This window comes from Ornithorhynchus anatinus, chromosome 7 (assembly GCF_004115215.2).
Source record: "Ornithorhynchus anatinus isolate Pmale09 chromosome 7, mOrnAna1.pri.v4, whole genome shotgun sequence".
In the NCBI taxonomy this organism is placed as follows: domain Eukaryota; kingdom Metazoa; phylum Chordata; class Mammalia; order Monotremata; family Ornithorhynchidae; genus Ornithorhynchus; species Ornithorhynchus anatinus.
In genome coordinates, this window is record NC_041734.1 from 35,921,933 (window position 1) to 35,940,624 (window position 18,692).

General features: G+C 41.0%; 1 protein-coding gene across 1 annotated transcript in view; it reads right to left on the bottom strand.

Annotated features, from left to right (window-relative positions):
• Positions 1 to 12,711, bottom strand: part of TRPM8 (transient receptor potential cation channel subfamily M member 8) — a 70,902-nt gene extending 58,191 nt beyond the window's left edge. The window contains exons 1-4 of the mRNA XM_016227669.3: positions 12,592 to 12,711; positions 10,725 to 10,798; positions 5,094 to 5,250; positions 3,349 to 3,526 (exon numbers count right to left, since the gene is read on the bottom strand). Of these exons, the coding sequence (XP_016083155.1) occupies positions 3,349 to 3,526; positions 5,094 to 5,250; positions 10,725 to 10,798; positions 12,592 to 12,681 (499 nt within the window). The 5' untranslated portion in view covers positions 12,682 to 12,711. The remainder of the gene's footprint in view (positions 1 to 3,348; positions 3,527 to 5,093; positions 5,251 to 10,724; positions 10,799 to 12,591) is intronic.
• Between the last annotated feature and the right edge of the window lie 5,981 nt (positions 12,712 to 18,692).

An 18,692-nucleotide genomic window follows, 5' to 3' on the forward strand; every position in this document is an offset into this window, starting at 1 on the left:
GGTGGGACAGGGACTGTGTCCAACCAAATTTGCTTGTTCCCACCCCAGCATTTAGTACAGTGCCTGGCACATAGTAAGCACTTAGCAGATGCGATAATTATTATTATTAGAACTCAGTGGTAAACTTTCAAATGGCATACTCTTCATCCTGGCTGAGACCATCTGCTTACCTGGGAGCAACTTGTAAAGGAAGTGAAAGCCCAAAGTATTTAGGGTATTAGAGGAAGACTTTTTCTTTCTTTTTAATGGCATGTGTTAAGCACTTACTATTCATTTATTCAATCAATAGTATTTATTAAGCTCTTACTGTGTGCAGAACACTGTACTAAATGCTTAGGAAAGTACAATACAACAATACACAGTGACAATCCCTGCTCACAAAATAGCCTTACTTTTATAGGCCATGACTAGGTCCAAAACCATTACCCCTCCTATCACAAATGAACCTAGAAGTGAAAGTTGGAAGCTGATTCAAAAAGCAAACAACGTGGCCTAGGAAGGGGGGCTACATTTGAAATTAGATTTTACAAAAGTCCCTGAAAGAATCTAATCAGTCAATCAATCGTGCTTACGTATGCAGAGCACTGTATTAAGTACTCAGGAGAATATAACAAAATAGAGTTGGTAGAAAAGCTCTTTGCGCTCCAAGCTGATATTCTAGAGGTGAAGGCAGACACAAATACAAATAAAAAAATTACAGATATGTACATAAGTGCTGTGGGACTGGGGGAGGAGGGAATAAAAGGTGCAAATCCAAGTGCAAAGGCAACACAGAAGGGAGTTGGAGAAGAGGAAGTGACATTTTAGTGAGGGAGGACCCCTTGGAAGAGATGTACTTTTAATAAGACTTTGAAGGCGGGGAGAGTGATTGTCTCTTGAATATAAAAAGAGAGGGTGTTCCAGGGCAGAGGCAGGATGTGAGTGAAAGGTCAGCGATGAGATAGCTAATATCAAGGTACAGTGAGTAGGATGGCATGAGAGGAGCAAAGCGTGAGGGCTGAGTGATTGAGTGCTTTAAAGCCAATAGTAAAGAGTTTGTTTGATGGGGAGGTGGACGGGCAACCACTGGAGGTTCTTGAGGGGTGGGGAAACATGGACTGAACGTTTTTGTAGAAAAATGATCTGGGCAGCAGAGTGACTTGTGGACTGGAGTGGGAAGAGGCCTAAGGCATGGAGATCAGCAAGGAGGCTGATGAAGTAGTCAAGGTGGAATGCAATAAGTGCTCGGATTAATGTGGTAGCAGTTTGGATGGAGAGGAGAAGGTGGACTTTAGCGATATGGTGATGGTTGAAATGACAGGATTTGGTGAGAGACTGAATATGTGTGCTGAATGAGAGAAATGAGTTGAGGTTATGGGGTTGTCAAACAGGTAGGATGTTTATGGCAATTCACGGAGGCTGACCAGCCCAGGAGAAAAAGCACAAGATGAAGAGTCTGGAGATCTGCTTTAATTTTTCCTGCCTCTGCCCTTTACCTGCTTGGTGTCTTGGGCAAGACACTTAACTCTTCTGAACTTCAGTTGCCTCATCTCTAATATCTTAGAATGTGAGCCCTATCTGGGATGGGAACTCAATAATAATGATAATAATTGTATTTATTAAACAATTACTATGTTCCAGTCACTGTATGAAGCCTTGGGGTGGATACGAGCAAATTGGGCTGGATACCGATCCTGTCCCACAATGAACTCACCATCTTGATCCCCATTTTACAGGTGAGGTAACTGAGGCACAGATAAGTGAATTGGCTTGCCCAAGTTCACACAGACAAGTGCTAGAGCCAGAATTAGAACTTAGGTCCTTCTGACTCCCAGGCCCATGTTCTATCCACTAGACCATGCTGCTTCATGCTGGGGAACTTGAATGTGCCCCAGCACTTAACACATTCTAAGAGCTTAATAAATGCCATCGGGAATGTATCTGTTGTTATATTTACTCTCCCAAGCACTCAGTACAGTGCTTAACCTAGTAAGTGCTCAATAAATACAATTGAATGAGTGAATCTTCTTCATGTTATTATTATTTATGGTATTTGTTAAACACTTAATAATAATAATAATGATGTTGGTATTTGTTAAGCGCTTACTATGTGCAGAGCACTGTTCTAAGTGCTGGGGGAGATACAGGGTAATCAGGTCATCCCACGTGAGGCTCACAGTTAATCCCCATTTTACAGATGAAGTAACTGAGGCACAGAGAAGTGAAGTGTCTTGCCCACAGTCACACACTTACTATGTGTTATCTTCATAGTAATGAAAAGAAAGTGCCCTCATTGAAAAATGATGGCTGCACCAGTTGCTTTGGGTGAGCCATTGCTGTTTATCTTAATGTTGTGTTCAGGTTTCCCCTTGTCTACCCTTGTCTACCTAAGCCGGGAGATGCTGCACTGAATACTGTGTACCTGAAGAAGCAGCGTGGCTTAGTGCAAAGAGCATGGGCTTGGGAGTCAGAGGTCATGAGTTAGAATCCCAGCTCCACCACTTGTCAGCTGTGTGACTTTGGGCAAGTCACTTAACTTCTCTGTGCCTCAGTTACCTCATCTGGAAAAAAGACTGTGACCCCTACATTGGACAATCTGATAACCTTGTATCTACCCCAACACTTAGAACAGTGCTTGACACATAGTAAGCACTTAAATACCATCATCATAATTATTATTACATGGCTGTCCTTGCCTGATGTAAAATAAACCCTCCATCAAGGTCTCACATTTGGAATATAGTGGTCTGAGGGGTTTATGATGTTGGTATGGGTGTGCCAACAATAATGATGATGATGATGATGATGGTATTTGTTAAGCACTTACTATGTGTCAAGCACTGTTCTAAGCACTGGGGTGGATACAAGTAAATCAGGTAGGACACAATCTCTGGTCCACCTTGGGGCTCCCAATCTTAATCCCCATTTTACCGATGAGGGAATTGAGACACAGAGAAGCTAAGTGGCTTGCCCAAGGGCACACTGCAGACCAGAGGCGGAGCCAAGATTAGAAACTAGGTCTTTCTGACTCCCAGGCCATGCTCTATCCGCTAGACCACATTGCTTCTCTAAGCAAATCTCATTAGAGCCATTGATCTACCGGTTATTTGTTCCAAAAAACAAAAAGGGGAAGAGGAAAAAGGATTTTTTTTTTTACCCTTTATGCTCATGGAGGTACGTCACTATAAGAGAAGCTATTTGACATGCCAAAAGCTGTGCAGATAAGGATAACGTAGCCTTGTTTATAACTTCACTTTTTCAATGAAATAAATCCAGGATCCACAGCATTCCACTGAAATAGGCTACAACAATGTACTCAGAATCCACTGGAAAAAATGATTTTCTCCCTGGGAGAAGAGAATTTCTAACCTTTAGACTGAGCGATGTAGATGAGCCGGCTGAATATCTTGCGCATACGTGGCTTCAGGGCAAAATTTTTAGCTCCTCCTGTCACTGAGATAATAAGGTTGGGTGTTTTCAGGTGCCAGTGCTGGGTCATCAGTTCATAGAGGGTCTCTGAGTCCGTGTCACACGATAAGCGGATGTACTTCATGGAGAGGCAAAAAGACAATAGTAATGGTACTTAATAATAATGAATAATTATGGTAAATGTTAAGTACTTACTATGTGCCAAGCCCTGTTCTAAGCACTGGGATAAATACAAGTCATTCAGGTTAGACACAGTCCCTGTCCCACATGGGGCTCACACTCTAAATCTCCATTTTACATGTGAGGTAACTGAAGCCCAAAAAAGTTAAGTGACTTGCCCTAGATCAAACAGCAGACACGTGGTAGAGCCAAGATTAGAACCCAGATCCTTCTGACTTCCAGGCCTGTACTCTATAATAATAATAATGTTGGTATTTGTTAAGCACTTACTATGTGTCAAGCACTGTTCTAAGCACTGGGGTAGATACAGGGCAATGGAGTTGTCCCATGTGAGGCTCATAGTCTTAATCCCCATTTTACAGATGAGGTATCTGAGGCACCAAGAAAGTGACTTGCCCAAAGTCACACAGCTGACAGATGGCAGACCTGGGATTAGAACTCATGACCTCTGACTCCTAAGTCCATGCTCTTTCCACTAAGCCACCTTGCTTCTCATTAGCCATGCAGCTTCTCAATGATGTCATCGGTTAGAATCATAATTCACTTTGCTCAGGATAGAATTCAGGCTTGTGCAAATTTTAGAACACCTTGCTCTACCAATTTAGTATTCCCGCATTATTTTAATTCTATTATTGAAACATCAAAATTTTCTGAATATGGGTAAAATGCTACTACAGATTTTCCAACCCAAAATGTACCAACCTGAATTCTACTCCAGGGACATTACTACCATTTTGAATGTTTTCTTCCTAAACCCTTCCTTCTTTACCTAATTCTGAAAGAACATTCTTTTTATATTGTCTCTATTTTCCATTTTCAGCTTTAATTGACTTCTTTAGAAGTGATTATCAGGCTGAGGTAATATATCAAATACTATGGGATAGGGTACTGGAAGTCAGGGATTAGCTCCACTAGATGAAATGAAGCTTTTTTTTTCTCACAGTAAATGTCAACATGCAAATTCAGGTGGTCAGTGCTGTAAATGAAATGGATAGAATGCATCAAGAATTTGAAAGAATGTTCCTAATGGAAAATTCCTCTTGTGATTCAAATCAGCCTGGGGAAAATCAGGCTATCTAATGGATTTGTGGAAAGAGCACTGTGTCGAAGACGTTGGAATCTGAAGAAACCACTGTCCATTCTGAAGGCCCTTTGTCACTGAGTCTCCTGATTGGCAGGTCGCATTGGGGGCCTATCAAATCTGCAGTCCTACTCTCCTTCTGGAAGCAGAAGGTTGGGTCCTTTCAGGCTCTCCACCACTCACAGCCAATGTGATTAGTCAACCAGTCAAAATCTGGCCAGATGGGGCCAGTGACAGAAGCTAGTCAGATAATGTTCAGTCTTACCCAAAATATTATCCCAAAGTAGGCATACTGCCAGTCACCATCTGGATCTATTCAACCTGCACCTGAAAATAGTTGCTCAAAATCACAAGGAGGAGCAGACCAATTCTGACAAAAGAATCATGCAGTGGCTAGCAAAGGGATTTCCATAGAGCTACATACCTTTCCTTTCTTTCCCAAGGTTTCAAATTGAATATCCCCAAAGGCATCAGTAGGAAATTCCTTGGTGTGCTTCTTATAATTCCACTTCTCAGTTTGGTTAATCTGAGTGCCCTCTATATGCTGACTTTGAGCATAACCACATTTACATATGTTGTCCCTAGTTGAAATCAAAATGAAAAAAATAATCAGATCAGTTCATCAATATTTTATGTTTCTCTAAAGCCTACATAGAGACAGGTATTGTAGGGTCTTCCCAGAATTTATGGCAAATGTCTAGGCAAGCAATATTACAATTTTACAATAAAAATATTTTCATGCTATGCCATCATCACTGCTTCTTGGTTTGGAGATTTTTTGTTTAGTTTTTTTAATGTTCTCTTTAAGGCTGCTGCTCAAGTCTGTTTTAAAAATTCAAAAGATAAATTAATAATTGTTAAGCATTCCTTAGCACTTTAAGTTTATCAAATACTTTATCATTATCTTATTAGCCAATTAGAAAGTTTTCAACAACCAGAACTGTTGGAAATTAAGTGTGCAAAATGTCCTATAATTTAAGGTTGGGTTTTGTGTTTAGTCATTTTTCAACCAGTAGACATGTTTATTGAGTAGCCACCATGTGCAGAGCACAGTACTAGGTGCCTAAGAATATACAAAATAAATAAAAGGTATAAAATGTACAGTTGAGGAACTTAGATTTTAATGGGGGAGACAGATGGGCACATGTTTTAAGCATACAATAGAGGCAAGAATAAAAGCACAGATACCATTTATTAAAAATTGGCTCAGTGGAAAGAGCACGGGCTTTGGAGTCAGGGCTCATGAGTTCGAATCCCAGCTCTGCCACTTGTTGGCTGTGTGACTGTGGGCAAGTCACTTAACTTCTCTGTGCCTCAGTTCCCTCATCTGTAAAATGGGGATTAAGACTGTGAGCCCCACGTGGGACAACCTGATTCCCCTATGTCTACCCCAGCGCTTAGAACAGTGCTCGGCACATAGTAAGCGCTTAACAAATACCAACATTATTATTGTTAAAAATGGAAGCAAAAAAGTGAATAAATCAATGGGATACATAAAAGATATTTATGTAGGAGCCAAGGGTAGTTGATGTGATAGTATCACCAGAGAAATTGGGATTAGTTACTGTGAGATTCCTGAATGATTTGGCTTTTAAGGAGGTCTTAGGAGTTGGGAAGGGATGTGACTTGGCAAACTTGAGGAGGAAAAGAGTTCAAATCTGTACAGTGCCTGATGACTGGGCAATTCATTTTGGCATTTCACAATCATCCCCAACATTAAAAGTATTTAATAAGTGTTCACGAGTCCAGTGCAGACATTTCTTCCACTGAATACATCTCAGAGTCTCTCTTTAGATCATGTCTCCAATGAGCTTTTTTCTCCCTAAACAGGGAGGGAGCAATGTTCTTGCTGCAGTGTCCATTTCTGAGACAGATGAACTGCCAGCTCTCTCCTCCTCCTCCTTCTCTGCCTCCTCCTTCTCCTGGGCCCTGACTGTGAGCTCCTGCAGACTGGCATGCTTTTGTTTTGTTTTGTTTTCATCGTATTTGTTAAATACTTAATATGTGCTAGGCATTGTTCTAAGTGCTGGGGTAGGTACAAGGTAATCTGGTTGGACACAGTCCCTGTTCCATTTGGGGCTCACAGTCTTAATTCCCATTTCACAGATGAGGTAACTGAAGCCCAGAGAAATTAAGTGACTTGACTAAACAAGTGGCAGAGCCAGGACTAGAACCCAGATCCTTCTGTCTCCCAGACCTGTGCTCTATCCACTAGATCACACTGTTTCCCCACAGTCAGTTGACCCTTTTTCTACCTTACTTGCAGGGTTTGGCCTCCCCATTCCCCACCTAGTTTTGCAAATGTAGAACCTGGGGCTTGGGGAGAAGGGAGAGGGTAGGGAGGGACAGGGAGAGAGAACTCCTTTACACACACTCCTTCCCTTTTTCTCCCCATCTTATCCCCCACCTCCCCTCTTCCTCAATCCCATTGCCCCTCCTTGTCTCCTCAGTCCTTTCTCCACTTGTCTCTGGGTCAGTGGCCAAATACTCTGTTGAGAGCTCTGGGGCAGGTTGAGGAAGCCAGGCAGGCAGAGAGGAAGGGGGTGGGGTGTGCACTTAGTACACACTCAATTCTGCTAATGTGCAGTTTCCCACACCCTTAGAATAGTGCTCCACACACAGAATGCACTCAATAAATACCGCTTGGTCAATATGACAACTCACATCACTCATCACATCAGAGGCAGAAAGACAAAGACAAAAAGACAGAGAAAGAGAGAGGCATAGAGAGACAAAGACACACAAAGACAGAGATAGAAGCAGAGAGAATCAAGAAGACAAAGAGAGGAAGAGAAAGTGAGAAAAATCCCAGCAGTTGATTGCAATCTTCCCAGTGTTTCTTGCAGTGCTCAGCATGTAATAAAGCCTTAATAAATATCATTAATAGTCAACATGTGCCCAGAAAACATTAAAGGTTAGGTGAAATTTGTGGAAATGAGGGCTAAAGATGCTTGCATGTTTGTTTGTATTTCATTAATACAAATTATTTATAATAATGTCTGTCTTCCCCTCTAGACCGCAAGCTCACTGTGGGCAGGGAACGTGACTACCAACCTTGTTGCACTGTAGTCTTCCAAGCCTTTAATACAGTGCTCTGCCCACAGTAAGCTCTCAGTTAATCAATTAATACCGTTGATGAGTATGCCTAGTGGATAGAATACAGGCCAGAGAATCAGAAAGACCTGAGTTCTCATCCCAGCTCTGCCACTTGTCTGCTGTGGGACCTTGGGCAAGTTACTTCACTTCTCTGTGCCTCAGTTCCCTCATCTATAAAATGGAGATTAAGACTATGTGGGACAGGGTCTGTATCCAACCTGACTTTGACCTACCCCAGAGTTTGAGCAGTGCCTGTCACATAGTAAGTGCTAAACAAATATCATTTTAAAAATCACGGTTGTAGTTTCATTCTGAAGAGATGTAATTGTTATATATGTGAATTGGGGTGTGTTGAAACAATAGGACCTTCTTATTCAGCACCATAGCTGTCCATTACTGATCCCTTAAATGCAAATATAGACCAGGACTGCCCCTTATAGGAGACTGGAAAAATACCCTGATCTCAGTTGGGCTGAGTACAGCTTCTAGCCATCAGCAAAGAATAGCTTGCATATGACTTGATTCAACAGCCAGGTTGGCAATGAAACAGTTTCCTGGAGCTTGTTAGCTTGGTTAGTTATGACATTTATTAATCGCTTCAGTTCTCTGTCCAGAGTAAGTCCATTATAAAACACATTTGATGGGTTGATTGATTACATTTCCTTCTGGATTATAAAATCATAGCATACTGAGTATCAGATCCAGGATCTCTTCCATTTTTAATGATTCTTCTCTGATCGTAGAAGTGTCTTTTTCTAGAGTTGGAACTAAGACAATACCCTCACACACTGGCGAATTCTCTTTTCTTCATAATACTCTTTCCCCAATGGTGGGTGGGCTTTTCATTTATCAGAGGGATTCATAATTAATAAAACTAAAGGAGTGAATAAGTCGGAGAGCGCTCCAAGTCTCAATTAAGAAATGAAACTAAGAAACAGGCATTAAAATGAAGACTATTGGCTTTCTTTGCTTACTAATCCAGTTCTCAAAACTTTAGGCAGCTATTTACCCCCATCACGTTGCAGTCATAATATAGTCTGTATATAAAAAAATAAAGCAATCTACATTTGGGTCACATTCCAGAGCTTTGATTGTGCAGCATCTTCAACACAGATGGTAATTGGCTTAGAAGGTGAACTCATGCCGGAGTCAGGAGGCAAGATGAAAGGCAGGAAAAAAAGAGAAAAGAGCATCCAAGGAGAGGGAAAAAGTAGTCTAGGAATAGGAGCAGGGAACTGGAATCTCAGAAACTGTATCTTGAACTACTAGGGAGAGAAAGAACAGCAGAATTGGCCCTGGAGAGAGTGTCCAGTTGTGGAAGCAGTAGGGATAAGGATAGAGACAGGAAGCAGATTGAAGCAGAAGTAGGGGCAAGGATGAAAAGAGAAACATCAGGTGCAGGCTAGGAATTTCAGTTCATATCTTATAACTGGATAGTAGAAGAATGGATAACAAAGTTAAATCAATCAATAGTATTCACTGAGTACTTACACTGTCAGAGCACTGTACTAAGTGTTTGGGAGATTATAATGTAACAGAGTTGGTAGACGTTTCCTGCCCTCAATGAGTTAAAAAAAAAAAGGGGACTATCCCCTCATTTTAGCAGAGGAATCTGAAAAGCAAAGTAGTCTTAGAGAGCAATATCTCTGTTTTGGATCTGTAATGTAGTTGTTGGAATAGTAGTATACTGGTAGAATAAAGAGAAGAGGAGGAAGAGATGGAAGGGGAAGAGGAGGAGGAAAAGGAGCTAAAGTGTTTATGGAAAACTCATTGGTTTCAGTATGCTGTTCTAAATGCTTAGAAAAGTCCAACAGAAGCATGAAAAACATTCCCTGCCATCGAGGAGCTTACACAGTAATGAGAGACACATAATTAAGTTCACTGCGAGCACTGAATAGGTACCAAACCCATTTTCTTTCATTATTCTTTATCTTCAAGAAATCCAAATTATTTCATAGAGTATTCCTGAGTTTGGTAAAAGGCAAGTTAAGGATGTGCTTCTCTCCCACCTTTCTCCCTTACTATCAGATGCCCAGAAACTCTTTGCAGTGCTTCTCTTAACCACATTGACAAAGTTTAGGAAACAGTTCATCTCACAGAAACTGAAAAAGGGGATTTTGCTAAACAGATTTGGAATTCAAAATTTATTTGAAGTTTGCTTCTCTCATCTTTAAACCTAGTATCAAGGAATGTCAAATATAAGCCAGGTCTTGGTTTTCTGCTTCATGGGGAATGGGGAATTCTCATAAATTGTGTGATCAGGAATCTGATCAGTTCCTCTACTCTAAAGAAATCTTTCCCTGGATTCTTCCCACTCCTGTTAACATTTTAGGGAGCAGAGAAAGAATTGTAGAAGGGAGAAACAAGAAATATTAGTAGGGTTTTTTTCCTAATCATTTTAAAGCTCTCTAGAAACAGCGTGGTCTAATGGCCTGAGAGTCAGAAGGACCTGCATTGTAATTCTGGCCTGTGACTTGTCTGTTATGTATGACCTTGGACAAGTCGCTTAACTGATCTGATCCTCAGTTCCCTCATCTGTAAAATGGGGATGAAGACTTGAGCCTCATGTGGGTCAAAGATTGTGTTCAATCTGACTGGCTTCTATCTACCCTAATACAGTGTCAGCACATAGTAAGCACTTAAACACCATTAAAAAAAGCCAGGGCTGGGTCTGGGAAATAATTATTCAAGTGTGGATCAAATTCCTGCAGCATTAACTTGATTAATGCAGAATAACTCCTTTGAAAGCAATCTATTCCAATACTTAAGGAAAAGGGGACCTCTTTCCTAGTCATAATGAATTTGGAATCAAAGGAAAGAGCTCTTGCCCCTTTCCACACCCTCACTGATATTCAGCCAGAAAGCACAGTTGTCAAATGGAATGAATGTCCTAGTCACATTCTACTACACATTTTTTTTCAAACCACTTAGCTTTAACATAAAAAATACTGCTGCTTACATGGACTTGGGATCCTTGGTGAAGAAGACACATTCTCTCTTCTTAAAATGTTCTTGAATAAAGTTGAACAAATCCTTAGGGAAACATGAAAGAAATTGTGACTGATCCAGTTTTAACATTTTTCCCATTCATGCAAAGTGTTCACTATCTAAACCAGTGCCTGAACCATTTTCTGGAACACTGCTTCTTTTTTAGACCAATTCATTTTATTTAATGATTTGGGCTGTAATTATTAGGTTTATGGAAATTTTTATTTGGGGTAAAATTTGGATTTAAATTTCAAAAATTCTGGATTTTTTTAAAAAGAGTCGATCTTTATGATTTGCATAAAATGATGAGCGCATAGTAAGGATTTCCTTGATATAATCATTCTTTTGTACCCTTTGTAAATTACTCAAATAACTAAATGAGAATTAGACAATGACAGCTACTTGTCGACTTTCAAAGAAATCTTAAGAGCTCAGTTTATCTTAACAGACTTCAGAATCAAACCCAAATTTAAAATATCTGAATTTTAGTGTTGAGGTAGACTAAGCAGAAAGAATGAAGCACTCTGACAAAAAATGAACAAAGGCACAATTACTCAACCTCTAGATTCTTTACAAAGTGAGAAGGAAAATTCCCTAGTCGAAAAAAAGTATGCATTAGTAAACGGTTTGCAGCGTTTCCAGATATCAATTCCCAAGACAGTAACAGTATCGGCAATCATGTGGTATTATCAATTAGTGGTATTTACTGAATGCTTATTGTGTTCAGAGCACTGGACTGCGTGCTTGGGGGAGTACAGTACAATAGAGTTGATAAGTTGATAAATTCCACAAGGAGTTTATAGAATAAAGGAGGTGTTTGCAGACTAAATTTATTTAAACTGAGTGGTTTGCACCCTTTATTCATGGCACCCTCAGGCCCACAGTACTTACCAATAATTGATTTCTATTGATGTCTGTCTCCCCTCTAAATTGTAAGTTCCTTGTGGACAGGGAATGTGTCTACCAACTCTGTTACATTGTACTCTCCTAAGTGCTTAGTATAGTGCTTTGCATATAATAAGCATTCAGTAAATGCTATTAATAGATTGATAAGCAGAATTAAGATAAATGCACTAGATTTTTCTTAATATTTACATTGCCAAAATGACTTGACTTACATTTTTTCAATGTTTTGGGGGAGGATTTTTGGTCTACCCTTAATGTATTAAATAGATTTGGGGTTAATGCAGTAAATCCACTATGATTACAAAATAGAAATCTTCATATTTGACAATAATAAAGCTTCAGTATTTGCTAAGATAGTCAAAGTATATTCATTCAATAGTATTTATTGAGCGCTTACTATGTGCAGAGCACTGTGCTAAGCGCTTGGAATGAACAAGTCGGCAACAGATAGAGACAGTCCCTGCTGTTTGACGGGCTTACAGTCTAATCGGGGGAGATGGACAGACAAGAACAATGGCAATAAATAGAGTCAAGGGGAAGAACATCTCGTAAAAACAATGGCAACTAAATAGAATCAAGGCAATGTACAATTCATTAACAAAATAAATAGGGTAATGGAAATATATACAGTTGAGTGGACGAGTACAGTGCTGTGGGGATGGGAAGGGAGAGGTGGAGGAGCAGAGGGAAAGGGGGAAAAGAGGGTTTAGCTGCGGAGAGGTAAAGGGGGGGGTGGCAGAGGGAGTCGAGGGAGAAGAGGAGTTCAGTCTGGGAAGGCCTCTTGGAGGAGGTGAGTTTTAATATGTATCTGAAAATGAATGTTGTAAGCCCTCAAGAGTCAGATACTTCTCATTTGTTTCTTAGTGATCAAAATTACTTTTTTAAAATGGGTGATAATAATAGAATGGCTTGTCTTTAATACCAATACTTACACTGTCACTGTATGAAACATCTGTACTGCGAGATATACTGGAACATAGAGCCCTGGTGCTCTCTAAGGTGCCATTTCTTCTGTTTCTCATGGTGCTCAAGGAAATCTGAGGGTGTGCCCACCGACCTGTGGAGAAATATGTTGGAGAAAGCAAGAGTTCATTTCACTTAGTTTATGGAAGCAGAAAAAAGGGCTTCCCACAGCATTAAGAATAAATCCAACAGTGGATATTTGATCCATTTTGACAGAACGCCAGCCATTTGAATAGCTGGCTCCACCCCAGGCCTAGATGGTCACATATACCACTAAGGTTTCCTTGATTTCTCAGGTTCAAGGCCCCACTTAGTCAGTCAGTCAGTGGCATTTATTGAGCATTTACTGTGTGCAGAGCACTGTACTGAGGGCTTGGGAGAGTACAATATAACAGAGCAATACAGCTACCTCAGGGTGTATCATCAGATAGCACTTTGTTTCATTCTGTTGGGGAGAGTCCTGTAAGAAGAACACAATGGCTCTGGTGCATTTCAGGGGGTGATGAGGATTCCACAGGTTTAAGGTTTGGGTGAGTAGAGATGGGGATCCACGTTGTTATCATGCTGTCGAGTAGTGTCCAACCCATAGCAAAGCCATAGACACATCTCTCTCGGAACACCCCACATCCATCTAATCCTCCTTGACCTCTCAGCTGCCTTTGACACTGTCAACCATCCCCTTCTCCTCCACACCTTATCTCACCTTGGCTTCACGGATTCCGTCCTCTCCTGGTTCTCCTCTTCTCTCTCTGGCCGGTCATTCTCGGTATCCTTCGCAGGCTCCTCCTCCCCCTCCCATCCTCTAACTGTTGGGGTTCCCCAAGGGTCAGTTCTTGGCCCTCTTCTGTTCTCCATATACACTCATTCCCTTGGTGAACTTATTCGCTCTCAAAGCTTCAACTATCATCTCTATGCAGATGACACACAGATCTACATCTCTGCCCCTGTCCTCTCCCCCTCCCTTCAGGCTCGTATCTCCTCCTGCCTCCAAGACATATCTACCTGGGTGTCTGCCCTCCACCTAAAACTCAACATGACCAAAACTGAGCTCCTCATTTTCCCTCCCAAGCCCTGTCCTCCTCCTGACTTCCCTATCACTGTGGATGGTACGACCATCCTTCCTGTCTCTCAGGCCCGCAACCTCAGTGTCATCTTTGACTTGGCTCTCTCATTCACCCCACACATCCAATCCATCACCAAAACCTTCTGGTCTCACCTTTATAATATCGCCAAGATCAGCCCTTTCCTCTCCACCCAATCAGCTATCTTACTGCTACAGGCTCTCGTAATATCCCGGCTAGATTACTGTGTCAGCCTTCTCTCTGATCTCCCTTCCTCCTGTCTCTCCCCGCTCCAGTCTATTCTTCACTCTGCTGCCCGGCTCATCTTCCTGCAGAAACGCTCTGGGCCTGTCACTCCCCTTCTTAAAAATCTCCAGCGGTTGCCTATCGACCTCTGCACAAAACAAAAACTTCTCACTCTAGGCTTCAAGGCTCTCCATCACCTTGTCCCCTCCTACCTCTCCTCCCTTATCGCTTTCCACTGCCCACCCTGCACACTCCGCTCCTCGGTCTCCCATCTCCTCACCGTCCCCCGTTCTCACCTATCCTGCCATCGACCCCTGGGCCACGTCCTCCCATGGTCCTGGAACGCCCTCCCTCCTCACCTCCGCTAAACTAATTAGCTTCCCCTCTTCAAAACCCTACTTAAAACTCACCTCCTCCAAGAGGCCTTCCCAGACTGAGCTCCCCTTTTCCCTCTGCTCCCTCTACCACCGCCCCTTCACCTCTCTGCAGCTAAACCCTCTTCTCCCCCCTTTCCCTCTGCTCCTCCCCCTCTCCCGTCCCATCCCCTCAGCACTGTACTCATCCGCTCAACTGTATATATTTTCATTACCCTATTTATTTTGTTAATGAGATGTACATCGCCTTGATTCCATTTATTTGCTATTGTTTTAATGAGATGTTCATCCCCTTGATTCTATTTATTGCTATTGTTCTTGTCTGTCCGTCTCCCCCGATTAGACTGTAAGCCTGTCAAAGGGCAGGGACTATCTCTGCTATCGATTTGTACATTCCAAGTGCTTAGTACAGTGCTCTGCACATAGAAAGCGCTCAATAAATACTATTGAATGAATGAATGAATCATTCTAGTAATGATTCCATATAATTTTCTTGGTAAAAATACACAAGTGGTTTACTATTACCTCCGTCCGCTCAGTAAATCTGAGTCTCCACCCTCGACTCTTTCCCATGCCACTGCTGCCCTGCACAGGGGAGTTTTAACTTATAGCAGATTGTCTTCCACTTGCTAGCCACTGCCCAAGCTAGGAATGGAATGGGTATGCCTCTGCTTGACTCTCCTTCCCATAGTCGAGACTGGAAACTCTCCAGGTGCAGCTGAGAGGGGATGGGAGTCAGCACAGCATCATTTTGTTACTGAGAGTGCCTGAGACAATATAAACAGTGTTACATGCATCGAAGTGTCCTTTTTTGTCTTTTCTCTGGACAACCAAATAACAGAATTTGGACCTGAGAACACGACACTTCCTATATGCTCACCACATCTATAAATTTAGTAGTTTTTAAATATTCTCAGAAAAAAGAAAATCTCATTTGTTCAAAAATAACTAAAAATGCTCATTAAAACCATTAAAGAAACATTTTTCAGCCAATATTTTTAGGTGTTAAATACAAGTAAATGGGGCTTTTATAATCATTATTCCTAGGTCTTTATTATGAAGGATGTGGGTGTATCCTCCTTTAGTGATGGATGCATTCCCAAATGCTTAGTAACATATATCTATGTCTCCAGTCTTAAATGGGCTTGAAGTTTTTATAGCCTTTGTAAAAAGGCTAAGAAGGTCTGGTTGTTTAGCAACCTATTCAGGGACTAAAAGTAAGTGTCACTGAATGAAGTCTGATTTCATAATAATAAATATGACATTTGTTAAGCACTTACTAAGTGCCAGGCACTGTACTGAGCACTGGGGTTAATACAAATTGGGCTATACAGAGTCTCTGTCCCATGTGGGACTCACAGTTTCAATCCCCATTTTACAGATGAGGTAACTTGAGACTCAGACATATGAAGTGATTTGACCAAGGTCATGTAGCAGACCAGTGGCAAAGCTGGGATTAGAATAGTGTTATCTCTTCTTTCAAATCCATCTTTGGGGCACTCCAAACAAGTTGATAGCCTGCTTTATCCCAGGTCTGTAGAATATTCAGGAAGACAGCAGTTCTGAATTTTATAAGAGTACATATAAAATTCTAAAACTGTTGGCCTCTAAAACAAAAGAATAAATCCTTCAAATGTGAGAAAGTATTCCCAATCAGTGCTACAAAGTTTTAAGATAGAAGACAAGATGACTGTTGTAAGATGACTATGGTTTGTGCTATCTTACAAAATATCTTAATTCATGTACATTATGAAAGGGGCTGTTAATAAAGTGTCCTTTCAGTTAAATCATGGAATAGATTGGCAAATGGTAATATTCATTCAATAGTATTTATTGAACCCTTACTATGTGCAGAGCACTGTAGTAAGCGCTTGGAATGTACAAATCGGCAACAGATACAGTCCCTGCCCATTGATGGGCTTACAGTCTAAACTTCTTTAACTGTTGCATAATTTTTTCCTCAGAAATCAAGGAAATTCCACTGAGATTGAAATTGTTGTACAATTATAATGCTGGTGTATTTCAATACCAGTCATCCATTACTTGAAGACCACTCAATACGAAGAGGAGGATAGTGTAGTAGGTAAGCTTCAAGACTATGGAAATGGCTGACCAAAAAACTTGCTTCGTGAAGATGAGCAGAAAAGCAAGAGATTAAACAGTACCATGCAGCTCCTCATGATTTAATAAAAATTAGCCCTAAGTACTGGACAGAACATGCAAATTCCCTCAAATTTATTGCACACTTACTATGTGCAGAGTACTGTACTAAACACTTGAGAGAGTACAATACAACAAATGGACACATTCCCTGCCCACAATGACAATCAATCCTAGACATATAGGTATCCAGTTTTGGAGTGATGAAGGTGGATAAATCCAATGATATGCTGACAGTCACCAACCCAAGGAGTAATACTCATCACTAAAGATCTGTATCCTTTGGACATTTGATATTCCACTCATTCATTCAATAGTATTTATTGAGTGCTAACTATGTGCAGAGTGCTGTACTAAGCGCTTGGAATGAACAAGTCGGCAACAGATAGAAACAGTCCCTGCCCTTTGACAGGCTTACTGTCTAAACCCCATGGCACTTACATACATGTATTTTAAATTGTCTATTATCAATTTCTTATTTATTAATGTCTTTATCCCCATCTGGATTGTAAGCTTGCTCTGGGAAGGAAATATGTCTGGTAATTTTTATTACACTCTCCCAAGTATTTAGAACATAACTCTGTACATAGTAAGTGCTCAATAAATACCATTGATTGATTAAAGAAGCTCTATGGCCTCATATATATATAGTACCATGACATCAATGAAATGAACTGATAAGACCGCCTTCATTACAGGTGGCAAGGCCAGTACAATGACCTTCTTACCATATCTTCTTCCACTGAGGAAGCTACCCTTTGAAACATGTAAGTGTTGTCTAGTGGATAGACCACAAGCCTGGCAGTCAGAAGGACCTGGGTCCTAATCCCAGCTCTACCACTTGCCTGCTGTGTGACCTTGGGCAACTCACTTCACTTCTCTGTGCCTCAGTTTCTTCACCTGTAAAACGGGGATTAAGATTGTGAGCCCTATGTGGGACAGCGACTGTATCCAATGTGATTATTTTGTATCTACCCCAAGCTTAGAACATTGCCTAGCACATAGTAAGCGCTTAACAAATACCATAAAACAAAAAACGCAGAAGCAATGTCATAGGACTTTCAGCGCAACACCATAATCACCACTGCCAAAATTAAAATGGAGAGAGTTGATTGTGGAAACTACCAGGGCTCTCATTTCTTTTCATGGTCTACAAGATTTTAACTAGAATTGCTGGAAATAGGCTACTGAAAAATATTATTACAACTGCCATTATTACCACTCAACCCTGAATTTCTCAGGTTGTTCACCGGCATCTCTCTTTCTCATTTAGGCTCTAGATTAGAAAATCCAGAATAAGAAACAGAACCAGATCACTAGATCAATAATTCAAGTTGAGATCAGGGGGAGACTTTAGTGGAACAGTATGAGGGGTACAATACATGGAATGATGTTGGTTACAGATGTTGCATTTTGAGCTCTTCCAAACTCTCATCAATATTCCACACAAAGCATTGGAAGCAAAATTAATAGGGTGTGATGGAGGTTAATTGTAGGGGAATCTGAGAAAATTTCGAGTGTTCCCTACATCCTCAAACCAACACAGAAATAATTACAGTTTCTAGATTATATAAACTTCAGTAAGTATAAATGAACTTTCTTGGTTCTGATCAATCGTATTTGAGTGTTTACTTTGTGCAGAGGAGTGTACTAAGTGCTTGGGAGAGTATAATGTAATCATTTGTGATTGGCTGTGTTCATAGTCATATGTATGAAGTCACCCTCACATCAGAGCGACATTAGGAAAAGGAGAGGAAGAGGGAAGACAGGTGACTATGGGCAAATCTATCAACTTCTCAGACTTTGTTCCCTCCTCTGTATAATAGAGATGGTATTGATATCTCCCTCCTTCTACTCCAAAAGAATGATGTAAGAAGTGAAAATAAAGATAATTAATGTGAATAGTAATGTAAACACAACATTTCACAGATTTGCTCTCTCTCTCTCTATCCAGCTACCATCTTACCATATTACTGTGTTAATACAATCACTCATCCATCCGGTGTGGATTACTGCTTCAGCCCCCTTCCTGATTGCCCAGCTTCCTGTCTCTCCCCTCTCCAGTCCATACTTCACTCTGTTGCCCAAATCATTTTTCTACAGAAATATTCAGGGCATGTCACCCCGCTCCTCAAAAAACTCCAGTGGTTGCCCATCCACTTCTGCCTTAAACAAAAACTCCTCACCATTGGCTTTAAAGCACTCCACCACTTGCTCCCTCCTACCTCA